Source organism: Zootoca vivipara, chromosome Z, assembly GCF_963506605.1.
Source record: "Zootoca vivipara chromosome Z, rZooViv1.1, whole genome shotgun sequence".
NCBI lineage: Eukaryota > Metazoa > Chordata > Lepidosauria > Squamata > Lacertidae > Zootoca > Zootoca vivipara.
Window position 1 is genome coordinate 27,410,810 of NC_083294.1, and position 16,991 is coordinate 27,427,800.

The 16,991-nt window shown below is 44.9% G+C and overlaps 1 protein-coding gene across 1 annotated transcript; it reads left to right on the top strand.

Annotated features, from left to right (window-relative positions):
* LOC132591500 (uncharacterized protein K02A2.6-like) lies at positions 1 to 5,263 on the top strand (the record flags this gene model as incomplete). Its single annotated transcript, XM_060270252.1, has 1 exon — positions 1 to 5,263. A coding segment is annotated over exon 1 (3,360 nt), but the record flags the coding sequence as incomplete, so codon positions are not given.
* Positions 5,264 to 16,991: the final 11,728 nt, after the last annotated feature.

A 16,991-nucleotide genomic window follows, 5' to 3' on the forward strand; every position in this document is an offset into this window, starting at 1 on the left:
GCCAGGGAGAAGGGAGACCGCACCGGGCAGCGGGGCAGGCTGGCCAGCGGCCCTGCTTCTAGGGGGGGCAACTGCCCCCCCTGCCTATGCCCATGGGTGAGTACACACTGGGGACCAAAGGTGGGCAAACTACCCCAGAAGGAACACAATGTGTCCACCACCAGAGATATCACCCACCCTATACTATAGGCATTGTACAATTGAGATATGAGTGGGCTTTATTTTGGGAAATACTGGTTCCTGTGTATGCATTGGGTTTGTATGTGTGTCTGCTCATGCACAAATAAATGATATTGGGTAGGCAGTTAGGCCCCGTGCTTAAGAAATGTTCTAATTTCAAGCAGAAGGGTGGTTTTGTTGCCTTTTGAGGGGTCTGTTATGAATATTCAGAGAACATGGCTGTTTCTTCATGGCAAAAATTCTGAAGCGGGGTTTCTTAGCTTTCCATTTCTAGATATATTTTTGGTGCAGTAGTTGCTAATATATTATTCTAAGAGCAAATGAGGATGGGAGGTGCTGTCTTGATTGAAGTATACTCTTGCGAATTGGGGGGGGGCATGGGCATAGCAGGGATTTTTGTTAGAGGGGCAGAAGCTCAAATTTGTATTGTTTTTTATTGATATTGATTGATTTGTGGGGCAGCTGCCCCTTCTTGGTTATGCCCATGGGATGGGGTGTTACGTCTGAATACCTGGGCACTCCTAATTCCTGGATCAGCCAGGCCTGATCCTGGGAGATCAGCCAGTAACAAAGACAAGGGGAAGATAATGGGCCATTAAAAAAGACAAATGGGAGGGGCCCATCCCTCAACCCAGAATTCACTGAAGACAAAAGACAGTTTTGAAGTAGAGTTTCAAGCATTGAGATTAGGACTGGAATTTTTGCATGATGTGAGCTGAGTAGGGGTTGGGGCGAGAGGTAAAGTGGGAGTCTGTAAAACACAACAAGTTGGAGAGGGAGAGTCAGAGCCATGGCTGAGGTCAGTTTGAAGCCAAGGTTGCAGCTATGGGAAAAGCAGGACCTTCTTATTTGTTCTTTGCTTCTAATTTTCCCCACCCATTCCTTTATTTTGAATATTTTCTTCTTTCGCTTCTTTTTCACTTTCCTTCTTTAAATTTGAAAACTTCCAGCAAATTTCGAGCAAAAATATGACAGTTGTTCTGATTCAGGTCAAATATGGCAGCATCCACTTTGCTCCTCAGGGCACCACCCCCATTTTCTTGCCCACTGTTGAAAGGTAGACACCACTTCTCTGCCTGGTGCCACATCAAAAGATGCACCATCCCATCAAGTTAACAGCTGAATATTTTTCATTTGCAAAGTAACAACAAAGCTGATTTGTGGTGAATGTGGAATAGTAGGAAATGAGGTATCAAGAAATATCAAAAGGAAAGGAAGTGGGTTTAGAAAGAAGGAAGTTAAAGTTGTTGTGTATTGAGTCAAAGGATTTTATATCTGTATTATTATTGTCTGTATTTGCATTAGGATAAAGTAACTGCCTTTTGGTCCCAGAGGGTACAGCTACTATTGGTTCATTTAAGCTGCTGTATTTGGATCCTCTGTCTTATTGGTTTCCTCCAAAAGGCAGCACTGTGATTGCGTGATATTGTTCCCTCCAAAATGTATCCCTTCCTAGCTAGTCCCCTGTCCCTATAAATGTAGCTTTCCTCTCCTCAGTCTTCAGTCTTGTTCACTTTAATAAAGAGCTGTTACTAGAGGACTGTCTCCAGCATGTTTTGTCAAGACAGCTGAAATCACAAACCCCACGTCACAACAACTGGCGACGAGGTTGGGATCCGGAATGCTGAGGAGCGGTTAAACACAACCCTGCCTCAGAGTCCGGATTGCAGCTGAGAACAAGACTCACTGGCCAGCTGAGAAGACGACCCTGCCCGCTAGGACAATGGAGAGTCCAAGGGTATTGGAGCCCTTCCAGCCATCAGAGCCCCACACCTGGGAAGACTACGTCGAACGCTTCGAGTTCTTCACAGTGGCTCAAGGGATCACCGATGCCAGCAAAAGAAGGGCCACATTCCTGAGCTACTGTGGGCCCGAGACCTTCAAGCTAGCCAAGGCATTACTTGCTCCAGCTAAGCTGAGTGAGACATCTCTCCAAGATATTCTTGCCTGCCTAACAAGCCACTTGGCGCCTACTGAGACCAAGATGGCCCGGCGGATGGAGTTCCATAAGAGGCAGCAGCGTGCTGGGGAGTCTGTATCCACATTTCTGGCTGAACTCCGGAAGCTCGCTCAGCACTGCGGCTTCCAAAATCTGGAAGAGACTCTCCTGGATCGGTTTATTGGGGGTCTGAGCAGCAAGAAAGCCAGAAGACGCATCGTGGCTAAAGAAGAGGTTACCCTTGCTTCAGCCTTGAAGGAGGCCACCGCCACGGAGAATTATGAAAGAGAGGAGCTTGATGCCAGTCGCAAGGCCACTAAACCACAGATAGAAGTTGCGCATGCCATGGACGAGCTAGAGGCTACTCCAAGCCAGAGCCCAGTCCGTGGGGTTGAGTCGGTGCGTCAGGCCTGCACAGTGCACAGAGATCGCCGAGGCAGTTGCCCAGGTTGTGGCGGAAACCATGAAAGGAAGAGTTGTCGTTTCAGGGATGCTATCTGCCGGACGTGCGGAAAGACGGGTCACATCGCCAGGGTCTGTAGATCGGCGGCGTCGGGAGTGACAGGAGCACCTAGACTGGAGCATCGCAGACCGCCCACAGCAACTTGTTTTCTAAAGGACTGCCACTACGTAACGGAGATCAATGGGAGGGCCGTGCAGTTTCCAGCGCAAGGCAAGGCACACGTCAAGGTGAAGATTGAGGGTCAGCAGTGCGACATGGAGGTGGACTCCGGATCTGCATTCACCATCGTGTCAGACCAGACTGCGAAGACATTCTTCCCCAGGGGTAAGTTGCCCCCTCTGGAGCCCTTTCCGGCAACCTTGCAGTCGTACTCAGCAGGCCGCATCCATGTTATGGGAATGTGTGCCGTGAGAGTACAGTTCCGGGACAAACAGGCTGTACTCAAACTGGTGATTGCGAAGGGCAGTCGCCCCAGTCTCCTGGGCACTGACTGGTTCCCTGCCCTGGGACTGAGTATCTCAGGGCTTAATTCAATCCAAACCTGCCCTGAGATGAGCGAGGTATTATGCAAGGAATTTGCTGGTCTCTTTAATGGAAAACTGGGTTGTTATAAAGGGCCCCCAGTTGACTTCGAGTTGGACCCCGGGGTGGCTCCAATCCGACTCAAACCAAGGCGAGTGCCATTTGCACTGCAACCCAAGATCGAGGCAGAGCTGGATAAATTGGTCAAGCAGGGAGTTCTCTCACCCGTGGACTCTGCTAAGTGGGAGACTCCAATCGTCACGCCCCTTAAAGCAAATGGGGAAGTCAGGATATGTGCAGATTACAAATGTACTATCAATAAGGCACTCAGGGGAAACTCATACCCCATTCCAGTTGTATCACATCTGTTGGCTAAACTGGCTGGGGGCAAGGTGTTCGCCAAAATTGACCTGGCACAAGCTTACCAACAGCTGCCAGTAACCCCACAATCAGCGGAAGCACAGACTATTGTCACACATAAAGGGGCGTTCAGAGTTAACAGATTACAGTTCGGAGTTTGTGTGGCCCCAGGGATTTTTCAAGGGCTCATGGAACGCCTGTTAAGAGGTCTGCCGGGGGTCTTGCCATTTTTTGATGACGTTTTGATTGCTGGAAAAGACCCACAGGAACTGGTTGCGCGTGTCCGTGCAGTGTTGCTCAAGTTCAAGGAGGTGGGGTTGCAACTGAAAAAGGAAAAATGCAGTTTTGGGGTGCCAACGGTGGATTTCTTGGGGTTTAAAATTGATGCATCAGGCATCCACCCCACAGATGCTAAGATTAAGGCCATCATCGAGGCACCACGACCACAGAACAAGACGGAGTTGCAGTCATTCCTGGGACTTATTAACTTTTATCATTCGTTCTTACCCCAGAAAGCTTCGGTAGCTGAACCATTACATAGACTATTGCAGAAAAAGAATGTGTGGCGATGGGGGCGGGAGCAGCAGAAGGCTTTTGACTCCTTGCGAGGAATGCTGAGTAGCAGGAGCGTCCTTGCTCATTATGATGAGTCAAAGCCGCTGGTCCTGGCATGTGATGCCTCTCAATACGGTCTGGGGGCTGTGCTGAGTCATAGGGAACCGGATGGGTCGGAAAAGCCCATCTCTTTCTATTCCCGTACGTTGTCGCCCACGGAGCGCAACTATGCTCAAATTGATAAAGAGGCACTGGCTATTGTGTCCGGAATCAAAAGGTTCTATGATTATTTGTACGGTCGCAAATTCTCCATTGAAACGGACCACAAACCACTGTTAGGGTTGTTCAACCCAAACAAACAAACGCCACAAATTCTCTCCCCCAGAATGTTGCGTTGGTCAATATTCCTGAATGGGTTCCAGTACACCTTGACCCATGTGCCGGGGAAACAATTGTGCCATGCTGATGCGCTGAGTCGCTTGCCCCTTCCTGGCGGGAGCAATGAGGATCCTGCTCCGGCGGAGCACGTTATGATGCTAGAAACACTTCCGGGGGCTCCTGTAACAGCTACGGATATAGCTGAGAAAACGAGGAAAGATGCTGTTCTCTCCCGTGTGCTCACTTGGGTGGGGAGGGGGTGGCCAGGTGGTCCGCATGAAGAAAAATTCAGGCCTTATGCGACAAGGCAGCACGAATTGTCCATGCATAAGGGTTGTCTCCTATGGGGAGATAGGGTGATCATCCCAGCACCACTGAGAAACAGGGTTCTTGAGACGCTTCACATGGGACACCCGGGAATGGTCAGGATGAAGTCGCTAGCCCGATGTTATGTGTGGTGGCCTGGAATGGACCAGAACATAGAACAATGGGTACGAACATGCAAGGCATGCCAAGAGGTGCGGCCAGAAGTGGCCAGAGCACCAGTCCACTGGTGGGAGCAGTCCAGGACTCCCTGGAGCCGGCTGCACATAGATTTTGCGGGGCCATTCCAAGGGAAGGTCTTTTTGGTTATCGTTGATGCATATTCCAAATGGTTAGAAGTGGCGATGGTCCCTAGCATGGCATCAGCTGCCGTAATCAAGGTGTTGAGGCAGCTGTTTGCTACCCACGGGTTACCTGAGACCATTGTATCAGATAATGGGGCAGCTTTTGTATCCCAAGAATTCAGGGCATTCTTGGCTGATAACTTCATAAGAGGGGTCACATCCGCGCCCTTTCACCCATCCTCCAATGGGCAGGCTGAGCGCATGGTAAGAACAGCCAAAGAATCCATTGCGCGCTTAATGGAGGGTAACTGGTCGGCTCGCATTGCGCGAATGTTATTTTTGCAGCATGCGACGCCGTGTACTGCGACGGGCAAGTCGCCAGCCGAGCTGCTCTTAGGTAGAAGACTGGTAACGGTGCTGGATTATGTCCACCCAGATAAAATGCCAAACCGTAATTCAAGAGCAACCCCCCAGGCTGAGACTGACACAACAAGGTATCTCGCCCCTGAAGATCTGGTCTGGGTGAGGAACTATTCACGAGGTCCGCGGTGGGTGGCTGGTGTGATCACCCGGGCTAGTGGACCTGTGTCCTATTATGTGACCTTGGAAAATGGGCAAGTTTGGAAGAGACATATAGATCAGCTGAGGCGCCGGGCGCTCAGCAGGGAGGAGTCAGATAATTCATCCCTGGCTAATGACGCACAGCTGCAAGACCAGAGTGAAAATGGTCCAGAGGTACAGTCACCAGGGGCTTCAGCAAATGAACCAGGGTCTGCTAGTCCTCATGATGACGAGGTACAGGTCGGGGACCCTGAGATGTCTGGGACTCCATCTGTTCCTGATGAAACCCCTATAGCAGCCCCTCCACCACAGGTAACACCCAATCCAGAACCTGCAACACCTGTTGTCAGGAGATCAGGTAGAAGTTGTAGGACCCCACAGTACCTGAGGGATTACGTCTGCTGTGCTCACTAGGGGGGGAGGGGTGTTGTGTATTGAGTCAAAGGATTTTATATCTGTATTATTATTGTCTGTATTTGCATTAGGATAAAGTAACTGCCTTTTGGTCCCAGAGGGTACAGCTACTATTGGTTCATTTAAGCTGCTGTATTTGGATCCTCTGTCTTATTGGTTTCCTCCAAAAGGCAGCACTGTGATTGCGTGATATTGTTCCCTCCAAAATGTATCCCTTCCTAGCTAGTCCCCTGTCCCTATAAATGTAGCTTTCCTCTCCTCAGTCTTCAGTCTTGTTCACTTTAATAAAGAGCTGTTACTAGAGGACTGTCTCCAGCATGTTTTGTCAAGACAGCTGAAATCACAAACCCCACGTCACAACAAAAGTAAGGGAGTGTTCATTCAAAGGATTACATAAATATTTTTTTTTAAAAAAAACCACACACACCCCAATTCCTTCTCATAATCTAGACTATTTCTTCAGTTGGTTTGCCACATACTTCCTGTGCATGGTGATCATATTGCTAAATATGCCAGACCCTCCAAGTGTCCCTGTTTTCCAGGGACGTCCCTGATTTAGAGAAGCTGTCCTAGTTTCTGATTTGAGCCTGAAATGTCCCACTTTTCTTTGGGATGTCTGTATTGTATTATCATTGGAGAAAGGTTGGAGGGTATGGTAGGATGTCCCTTTTTTCATGAAAGAAATGTTGGAGGGTATAGAGTTATCCAACCCCCAAGCCGCCTGAAGGCAATCTTGTATAGTTTTTTAATGTTTGATGTTTTATTATGTTTTTAAATGTGTTGGAAGCTGCCCAGAGTGATGGGGCAATCCAATAAGATGTGTGGAGTATACATAGTAGAAATATTATGGAATGGGGCGTCCCTATTTTCATCAGAGAAATGTTGGAGGGTATGTTTTGACTATTATTTCTCCCTTTTTCATGCTTCATACACTAACAAATTAGCCTGTATCTGTTATTATGTTGGTTTTTCATTATATTTCCAGTTTACTTATAACATTGTTCTGATTATTAAGGTTTCATGTAAAATCTCTTTTCCCCCCCCCCTGCCCTAAATCTTGGGACCCATAATACAGAAATGCTGTGAAGCAGTTGTTTATGAAGAAGACGCTAATAGCAAATTGCTTATTCTACTGGAAGGAATTTTTTTTATTTTGTTTTGACTACGTCAGACCAACACGGCTACCTACCTGTAACTGCTTATTCTATGACATTCAATAATTTCAAAATATAAACCATATCCCCAGGAGCTAGGTTTGATGCTCTAGCTGTACAAGTTGTGCATTTTATACTCAATAGGTTGCATGGCATCCATTTTTATTATTATTATTGATACCTACTCTACAGACCGCCCCCCGCCCCCCTGACAGCCCCGTTTTGTGTGACAACCCCTCTTTTTGTACAAGTGCCCCGGGGTTCGGGCGTTCTGTTTTTTTTTCTCCGGCTGCGGCAGCTGCATTAGGAAGGAGACGAGTTAGTGGTTCCTAAGCTTTGTGAAGAAGACGGGTGGACTCTAAGACCCTGCAGAGCCCACCTGCCTGAAGCCAGGCAAGCCCATCCTCTCCCAGCTTACGCTTCCATAGAAGGATCATCGGGATCTCTGCCATCCCTTCCCTTCCTGACTTGGAAAGGCACCCTTACCACAGGAAACCTTCAGGAAGCGACATCCTCAGTGACTTCTTTCCTCTACGACCCCTCCAACGGTGCCGCTTCTTTCTTTTTCTTTGACTCTCTCTCACACACACACACGCTTAAGCAAATTGATGTTTATTTTATTTTATTTCTCCTCCACCACCATATCACTCAATGTAGAGGGCTTGCGGCTTGTTATTTGTTTTTCGCTCCAGAAAGTAAAAAGGGATGGGGGAGGGGGAGACAAAAATCCTCTTGCAAATCCAGCCTTCCAAAAATAATCCCCGCATTTGGCTACCTGAGCAATGCATGGATGGAGCAAGGGTGGATATGCTTGCCAATTGATTCTTTGGGGTGCTTTAATTCAGTGCCTGCTTGGGGGGTGGGGTGGCGCGCGAACAATTTGCAGTTATTTTTTGTTTGTCTGCCTGTCTATTGAAACCCATCCCCAGTCATATTTGCAAATTTACTTTGAAGTAAGTACCGTAACCTTAACTGGAGTTAAGGTTTTGCTCCCAGGCAAATGCGCAGGACTGCGTTCCGAATCTTTTGCATGCTCACATGAGAGTAAACCATTGATCTCAAGAGTCTTTGCAATAAAAGCATACAGAATTGGGCTGCTGATCTTTTTGGCCCTGGCCTTTCCTACTCCCTCTTTCGGCTCCTGCAAACGAAAGGTGACTTTGAGACGCCTTCCCTCTTTCAGCCTAACTGGCAAATATATGTAGAATACAGTATATGCATTTGGAAATTAAGATGCAGATTATGTTGATGATTGGGTTGCTGTCAGTGCAAATTACAATTGCTGGGTTTAGATACATTGTGATGTATTTTAAGTATTGCTTTTAACCAGCTTGTTTTTGTTGTTCTTTATTTTATAACTGATTTTTAAAATGTTATAAGCCGCCTTGAATCCCAATTTGGCAGGATAGAAATATATTGCATAATTAATAAAATAAAATAATATGAGAGACAGTGGGTTGGAATCCATGTACATTACTTTAGAGTTTCTTGGAGGATAAACAATATACAGATTAAGTAAGAAAAACATAATTTGACATCTCACTTATATTAGTGTGGCTCAATATTAAAAGTACATATTTTTAGATGTGTGGTTTTTAAAGCACAAGAAATATATCTACAATAAATTATAGAGGAGTAGTGAGCAGAGCTTCATACACACAGAACTGCATATACGCAAGAATGAATTCCAATAGGGACAAATGTAAGGTTCTACACTTAGGCAGGAAGAATCAACTAAACAAACGTTAAGGTAAGAGAAGCCTGGCTTACCAGAAGTACACGTTAAAAGGATGTAGAGCAGTGGTTCCCAATTAGAGGTCCGGGAACCCTTGGGGGTCCTTGGAATGCACCCAGGGGGTCCATAGCCACATCCCTTGCCTCCCCCCACTAATTTTTTGTCATTTTTGCATGGTGATATCACAAATTTTATGGTCTGTTTTAGCACTAAAACAACAATATACTGGCCAAAATTGGTTTTGAAATCACACTGCGATAACAATTTTGACTCTGCAATATGCAGCAATATATCACTCCTCATGGGGCTTGCCGATCCGAAGGTCGGTGGTTCGAATCCCCGCGACGGGGTGAGCTCCCATTGTTCGGTCCCTGCTCCTGCCAACCTAGCAGTTCGAAAGCATGTCACAGTGCAAGTAGATAAATAGGTACCGCTCCGGCGGGAAGGTAAACGGCATTTCCGTGCAGTGTTCTGGTTCGCCAGAAGTGGGTTAGTCATGCTGGCCACCTGACCTGGAAGCTGTACACCGGCTCCCTCAGCAAGTAAAGCAAGATGGGCACTGCAACCCCAGAGTTGTTCACGACTGGACCTAATGGTCAGGGGTCCCTTTACCTTTACCTTTATCACTCCTCATGTGAGGGAGGGCAGTCGATTAAGGCACCACTGATACGATGATAAACAGGGCAGTTGATGACCCTCACTTCAAGGCACCATAGCACTATCTTCCCCTGGCATTGAGGTGGAGCAGCTTTTCTCGAGCCAGCAGGAAAGCAGCAGCAGCCACAGTGGAGGTACATACCCCCCTATCCCAATCCCTTCCTACTCAACCCATGCAGTGGAGGTGACTGCTTCCTTTCCTCCCTCCACCCATCCAATCTCTGCAGCTCCTTCCCTCATCCCCACACCTGATCTCCAATTTCAGACACTGTGGCATATTGGAATATTGTGATGTTTAATTGCTGATATATCATGATGTTGGAAACCAGACATCTCTCAGCCCTAGTCTGTTTTTTTAGCGTACCTAAAATCCTTTGGTTATTAGGAGCTACCCCACATTTTGTTCAAAAAATTGCTTTGCAGAGGTTTGCATTGAGTTATCAAAGTTTTCAAAAGTAGGGGCTCCGTGGCTTGACTTCTGAAAAATAGGGGGTCCTCAGTAATTAGCTAATTGGGAACCACTGATCTAGAGGTCTTAGTAGACCACAAGCTGAACATGAGTCAACAATGTGATGCAGCAGCAGCAGCAGCAGCAGCAGCAGCAAAAAAAGAAGATAACGCTGTTCTAGGCTGCATCAACAGAAGTTTAGTGTCCAGATCAAGGGAAGTAATAGCACCACTCTATTCTGCCCTGGTCAGACCACACCTGGAATACTGTGTCTAATTTTGGGCACCACAATTTAAGAGGGATGTTGACCAGCTGGAACGTGTGCAGAGGAGGGCAACCAAGATGATCACGGATCTGGAAACCAAGCCTTATGAAGAACGGTTGAGGGAATTTGGTATGTTTAGCCTGGAAAAGAGGAGTCTGAGAGGAGATAGGATAGCCATCTTCAAATTAGTGTTTGGCATTAGCTGGGTGCCAGGCAACCAAGTGAAGGTGCCTGGGCTCCAGGACAGCACCTGACTTCACCATATAGAGGTGAACAATGTTATAGTTAATTGTTGTAGCTTGTCTTCACTTATCGCAGCCCACTGCCCTGCTCACAGTTGTGAAGAATATTCTTACATTATGAATGGTTTGTGTCACCATTAAGAAAGGAGATTCCCACCAAACATCAGGAATAACTTTCTGGCAGCAAGAGCTGTTCCCTTGACAGTGGACTCTATTTCCTTGGAGGTTTTTAAGCAGAGGTTGGATGGCCATTGGTCATGGATGCTTTTGTTGAGATTTCTGCATTGCAAGTAGTTGGACTACATAACCCTCAGAATCTATTCCAATTCTACAACTACAGTACAGTATATGATTCTAAGTCCCCCAACCACCACACACACACACACACAAAAATCAGTAGCCTGCTCCAGAGTACAGTGGTACCTCGGTTTAAGTACACAATTGGTTCCGGAAGTCTGTACTTGACCTGAAGCGTACTTAACCTGAAGCGAACTTTCCCATTGAAAGTAATGGAAAGTGGATTAATCCGTTCCAGACAGGTCCACAGAGTACTTAAACTGAAAGTACTCAAACCGAGGCATACTTAAACCGAGGTATGACTGTAATTTGGAGCACAGCTTTCAGGGAGGAGGTCCCTGTTTTGTGGCAAAACAGTATTGCTGTTGAGATATGGTGGCCAGCCACTCTTTGTACTTAATGGAAACAGTGGGACTTCTTTTTTCTTCTTCTTCCAACAAGCTTTACCAGCTGGATGAAAATAGATTTCTTTCTCATTTGTTCGTTTTGTATTGCTTAAATATTGTTTTTGTATTGTTTAGTACTGTTTTTAAAGTAGCTATTTTTGTGGTATAGTTGTAAATTACAGAACTGGAAGGGATCCCGATGGTCATCTAGTCCAACCTCCTGTGATGCAGGAACGTAAACTAAATCTTACATGGCAGAAGGCCATCCAACACATGTAAAACACAATTCAGTAATTAATGCTAGTAGTGGAGTAATATTATGAAGCTGCTTATATACCGAGTTCAGCCTCTGGCCCATTGAGTCTAGGACAATGTATGTCATGATGTAGAGCAGGCATCCCCAAACTTCGGCCCTCCAGATGTTTTGGACTACAATTCCCATCTTCCCCGACCACTGGTCCTGTTAGCTAGGGATCATGGGAGTTGTAGGCCAAAACATCTGGAGGGCCGCAGTTTGGGGATGCCTGATGTAGAGTATCTCTATGGCTGTGCTCTCTGACTCTTTTTTTCAGTGGGTGAAGCGGGAAGTCATGGCAAACCCCACCACGTGCACTTGGGGTGTGTGTGTCGTAGTTCTGTCACTCTTAAAAATGACTCTATGTGTTCATACCCTCCAACATTCCTCAGATGAAAATGTCCCTATTTTCATTGTCAGAATGCTGGAGGGTATGACTCTAGGGTCACAAAAGGGATGAAGGGCAGGATATAAATCTACACCGTTAATAAAGGAATAGCGTTATATCCAATACAGTATTTAGCATTTTATCTTAGTTGATAATGCCTCTTACATATATGGATGGAGGGGTGTGGGGGGGGGGGAACCTGTGACTTTTGTGTGGCTGGAATTGAACCTATTATAGTAAGTCACATTTGCCATTCCACCCATTTTTGCCTCTGGATTGCCTATCACTGCCATGTGGCCCCATCCCTGGCCAAGATTCAGTTTGATGTACAGTCACTACATCATGTGTGGCCGCATGCCAGCTGACTGGCACTTTCAGAGCTAAATGCTGAGTGAAATTCTCTCAATTAAGGGTGGAGGATATGCCCTACTGTAATAATAGCAATAAGCAATAAGCAGATAATATAACATGCTGACAAAGAGACCGAGCTTGTGAACCAGGAGCTTCCCTGGTTCAGATCTCACCCCATCTCTCACCTTTGACTTCCCATCTTCTATATGAAGTTTATTATTCTAGATAACTATTGATTTGTTTTTATCAGCATTTGGCCTGTGAGTTCCTTGCACTCAATGAGGGTTGCACTCCAAAAATGTTGCCTTGTTGAGAAATAGTTTAGTTGTATTCTTGAAAAATCTTAAGGCTACCATAACAGTGAGACATGGGAGGAGTAATGTGGCTGGGAGATGTGGAGTAGGAGAGATGGGAGTTAACAAATGGGTGATTGGGGTGTGTGCAAATGTCATGTCACACTGGCTGTTTAGCAGGGGGGGGGCAGATGTAGAAAGTGAGTGCCATTTAAGAAGGTCTACCTGGCCTAGATGGGCACATATTGGGTGGGTGGGTGGGTGGGGTACAGTGAACAGACTTGCTCTCCCTCCATGATGTCCTGGTCTTCCCTTAGCTCTTAATATAGTGCTTTGTATAAGTACTTTATATGTCTATCCATAGCAGTGACCAGAGGAGGAATGACCCCTGGGAGGAGCACAGAAAGAAGAAATGCCGTGGTGCATCTGCAGCAGCACAATTGGATGCCTATCTGCACCAGCTGCAACAAAACATGTCTCTCCCATATCAGTCTCTACAGCAACAGCAGGCAACCTTCCAGCAGTTTGATCTCACCCCCAAAGGCACACTCCTCCATTGTCTCCTGAGACAGATGGATGGCAACCAACCACCTTCTCTTGTAATCCTTAAACAGCTGTGCAAAACAGGTAATTCAGTGTTATCTTCTCCATGTTTCAGAAGGCAACATGGAAACTTGGTGAAACTGGTGGTCTTTGGAAGTTTTGGACTACAATTTCCATCTGCACGTGCAGGCTAGGATTCATGAGAGTTGTAGTCCAAAACATCTGGAGGGCACTAGATTAACAAATGGCTAACCCAGCAACATTGTGAGCAGAGTCTTAGCCGCTTCTTCTGGCCATTTCTCCTTTAGCTTCATATTCTTCCTCTACCGTTATCCCAGAGCTACACAATGCTCAGTAATGTAACTGCCATTACTATCTCCTAAATTCTTGTCCTGGGGTTTGCTCTTTCCCACCACAGCTATTTGCCTTGTTTTAAATCTGATACCAATTCATTACCATCCTGCTTTATACAAATACTTCCCCTAGATGGAGCTCCATAACCAACAATTGCTTTTACTACTACAGCACAAGGCTGAGTTCAAAGGACTGCTTATTCAAGGAGGCTTTTCTTTGTACCACCGGTATCTGTTCTGTTTCCAAATCAGCCTGCTTATGCAGAAACATAGGCTGGGGAGTCCATAAAATACAGATTTATTACTGTAAATTATAAAAGCTGTTCATATGATTGGTGGGGAAACAATTTCATATAAGGCACAGTATACCGTAATCTGTTCTACTGTGGACTGATTTATAATCTTATAGCTGCTAGGCAGCTGTTACGTTCTATGTTCTGGTGTTCTACAGGATGGTACACACTTTATAGCTGCAATATATTTGATTCTTATAAATCAGACAATTCTTTATCAACTGTAATTGTATGTGTTTTATGAATGATACATATTATATAATATGTGACTAAGTACGGAAAAATATGGAAAAATAATGTAAAAGGTAATGGCGATTCAGTGATGTGGAAATGGATACTGTCTTTTCTCTTTTTTCTTTAGAATTCTTCACTTTTTTTACCTTTTGTTTTAGAACCCCACCCCCAAGACCGTTCCATTGTAACTAACCAACCTCCCATAATTTCTACACCCCTTGACTCCTTTCTGTCTTAACAGAACAATTCTACAAATCACCCTCCATATCTCCTCAAAATCGTTTCTCCTACCTTTCCCCTTCTTTCCTTAATGACACATGTTAATTTATCATTAATAGCTATATCCCACACCTCCTTATACCATTCTTCCATTTTATATTCTGCTTGCCCCTTCCACTTCCTAGCTATATTCATGCAGCTGGCAATAAATTAGACTTCTTCTCCAGGTCAGTGATCTGGCCCTGAACCCTGGTTTAACTGTTATTCAAACCCACCTACTTTCATGCAGCATGCATTTTCCATACATAAAATTATTATCCATGCACCCCACATGTAGTCTCTTGCAAGAGGTATTTCTCTCCCTCCCCCAACTTAGATTAGGAATTGAGCTGTTGGGTTTTCTTCAGCTTACTCTTTTCGAACTTCTCAACTTCAGAGTGGTCATGTTTGTCCTGCATCTTGGCCACGGGAAAACAAGACACCTCAAGGATTGCAGGCTCTCAGATGTTCAAGCTCCCTGGGCTTTGCACTATCTGCTAGTCCAGAGCTTTCCAAACTTTTCATGTTGGTGATACACTTTTTTAGGCATACATCATTTTGCAACATGGTAATTCAGTTTTACTAGCAAACGGGAGGTTAAACTAAGGTTACCAGATTTTTTTTCTTCAATGAATCCGGGGACACTTTTCAACATCAATGGATTTTGTATGGTGACTGATTTGTAAATCCAGGGACTGTCCCCGGGAAACGGGGACATCTGGTAACCTTAGGTTAAACAAACCCCTTTCCAGCCCTGGGAGGAGTGTGGGAAGCATTCACACGACACACCTACACACTGCAGCAGACACACTAATGTGTCACGACACACAGTTTGGAAATCTCTGTGCTAGTTGGTTCACTTAAAAATCAACATTCTTCTCCATCTCTACTCTTAGGTGTTTTTAACATAGTCAACTGTTTTTGAGTACTTCATCAGGTTTAATTTAAACAAGTTTTCTATTTAAAGCTATTCAAATAAAACATCTTAACTATTAAAAAGAAACTTCTCTGTGCTAATATCATCCTGTTTGGGGGGTAATGCTTAAAATTAAGTTCAGTGTGGTGTTTTACATCTTTATGGAGGCAGTCGGAATGGGAAGAAGTATGCATTATGTTGATGTGATACAACCATTCATATTAATGTGATAGCTTATTGGCTATATTTCAGATGGTTTTCTGGGACAGGAATGCATTTCTGTATAGTATTGAGACTCAAAGCATGACTGCAGCTGCTAATACACAGGGAAGGATATGACAATTGCTGTACTCTGTGATCTTGTTTACACAGTTTGTCTTCCTGGTGTAAAGACCTGGATTTGCTTCAGTGTCTGATTTATGTACAGTTTAGGAATGATGAAAGGGAAGCTTGAAGTAGGTGTTTTATTCTCTCAAGAGAGACTAGGTGGCTTACTGCTTTTGGTGGTGGAACTCTTCAACCAAGTCTTTGGCTAACATCCTATACCCTTTTAAATGTCTTTGTGGGATAGTGTGGGAGGGAGGAGATTATTGATTTATTTTGCTCTTGTTTTTATTATGTATTTTAGTTTTTTATCTAGTCTTTTTTGCTGTGAACCGCCCCGAGATCTACTGATGAAAGTCAGTATACAAATTTAATAAATAAAATAAAGCCTCACCAGTTCAGAGAGAGATCCATGTCCAAATTAGGCAGCCAGGTAAGTTTTCTGCCACTGATTTTGTGTGGACATCTGTACTGATGAAACTGTGCTTTTCTTTCTTTCTTTCTTTCTTTCTTTCTTTCTTTCTTTCTTTCTTTCTTTCTTTTTGCCACCCATTCTAATGTGTGATAAAGATGGACAATCTATGGCCCTTCAAGGCATTCATTGCATTGTGAGAGCCTGTATGTGTGCCCAAGGCAACCCTGCCACAGAATTCCTCCAGTCTTTACCATCACCAATTTGTTCTGCTGTCGGTGGAGGGCATGACTGCAATAGGCATTAAGCAACTGGAGTTGTTTTCTCCAGTTGTTTTAGGTTGCTTAATTGTTGCTTTATTTTTTACTTTAATTTTTAAAAATCTGAAGAAATTTTTAAAGAGAGTGTGTGTGTGTGTGTGTGTGTGCGCGCACACACACATATGCAGTGCTTTGTTTTGAGTTCACGACAGCATATTCTCTAACTTTGCCACAGAAAATGTTGTTAGGATGCTGCAACTGCATCTGTTGAGCTGTCAGTTCATGAACTGCAGAAAAAGGTTGAAGGAGCAACAAACATGTAGCTTGGAGAAGAGAAGACTGAGTGGGGTCATGATGGCATTCATCAAATAATTGAAGGGCCCTTGATTATAAGAGGGAAATGGCTTGTCCTTTGCTTCCCCAGGATTAGTTCTAATGGGCTTGAGTTAGGTAGATTTCAGTGGAACTCCAGAAGCAGTCTCTTAATGGAAAGAGAAGTTCAATAATGAAACCAATTACCAGAACGCACCGCTCTCAGGGTTGATTTATATGAACAACTCGACATAATTGTTTGCTCTGGAACTATCATGACTCAGTCTCTGCATTGTAGACAGAATCTGCTGATCCAGAGGCTCTAAGTGCAGAAGGCTTTTTCTTTTATATTTCTCCCTTCCAACCTCCACATGCCTCTCATAAGTATTTTTACCCATCTATTGTAATTTCTTCTCCCATTCTCCTTTCACGCTCAACTTGAACCTTATGCCTTGCTCCTTTTCATCCCTCCTTCCAGGTCCCTTTTACATTCACTTCTTCATCACTGGTCAGCTGCTGGATTCTGCCTCTTTTAGCTGGAAAAGAAAGAACCTACTCATCTGACTTAATTTACTAGAATTCTTTACTTTAGCAA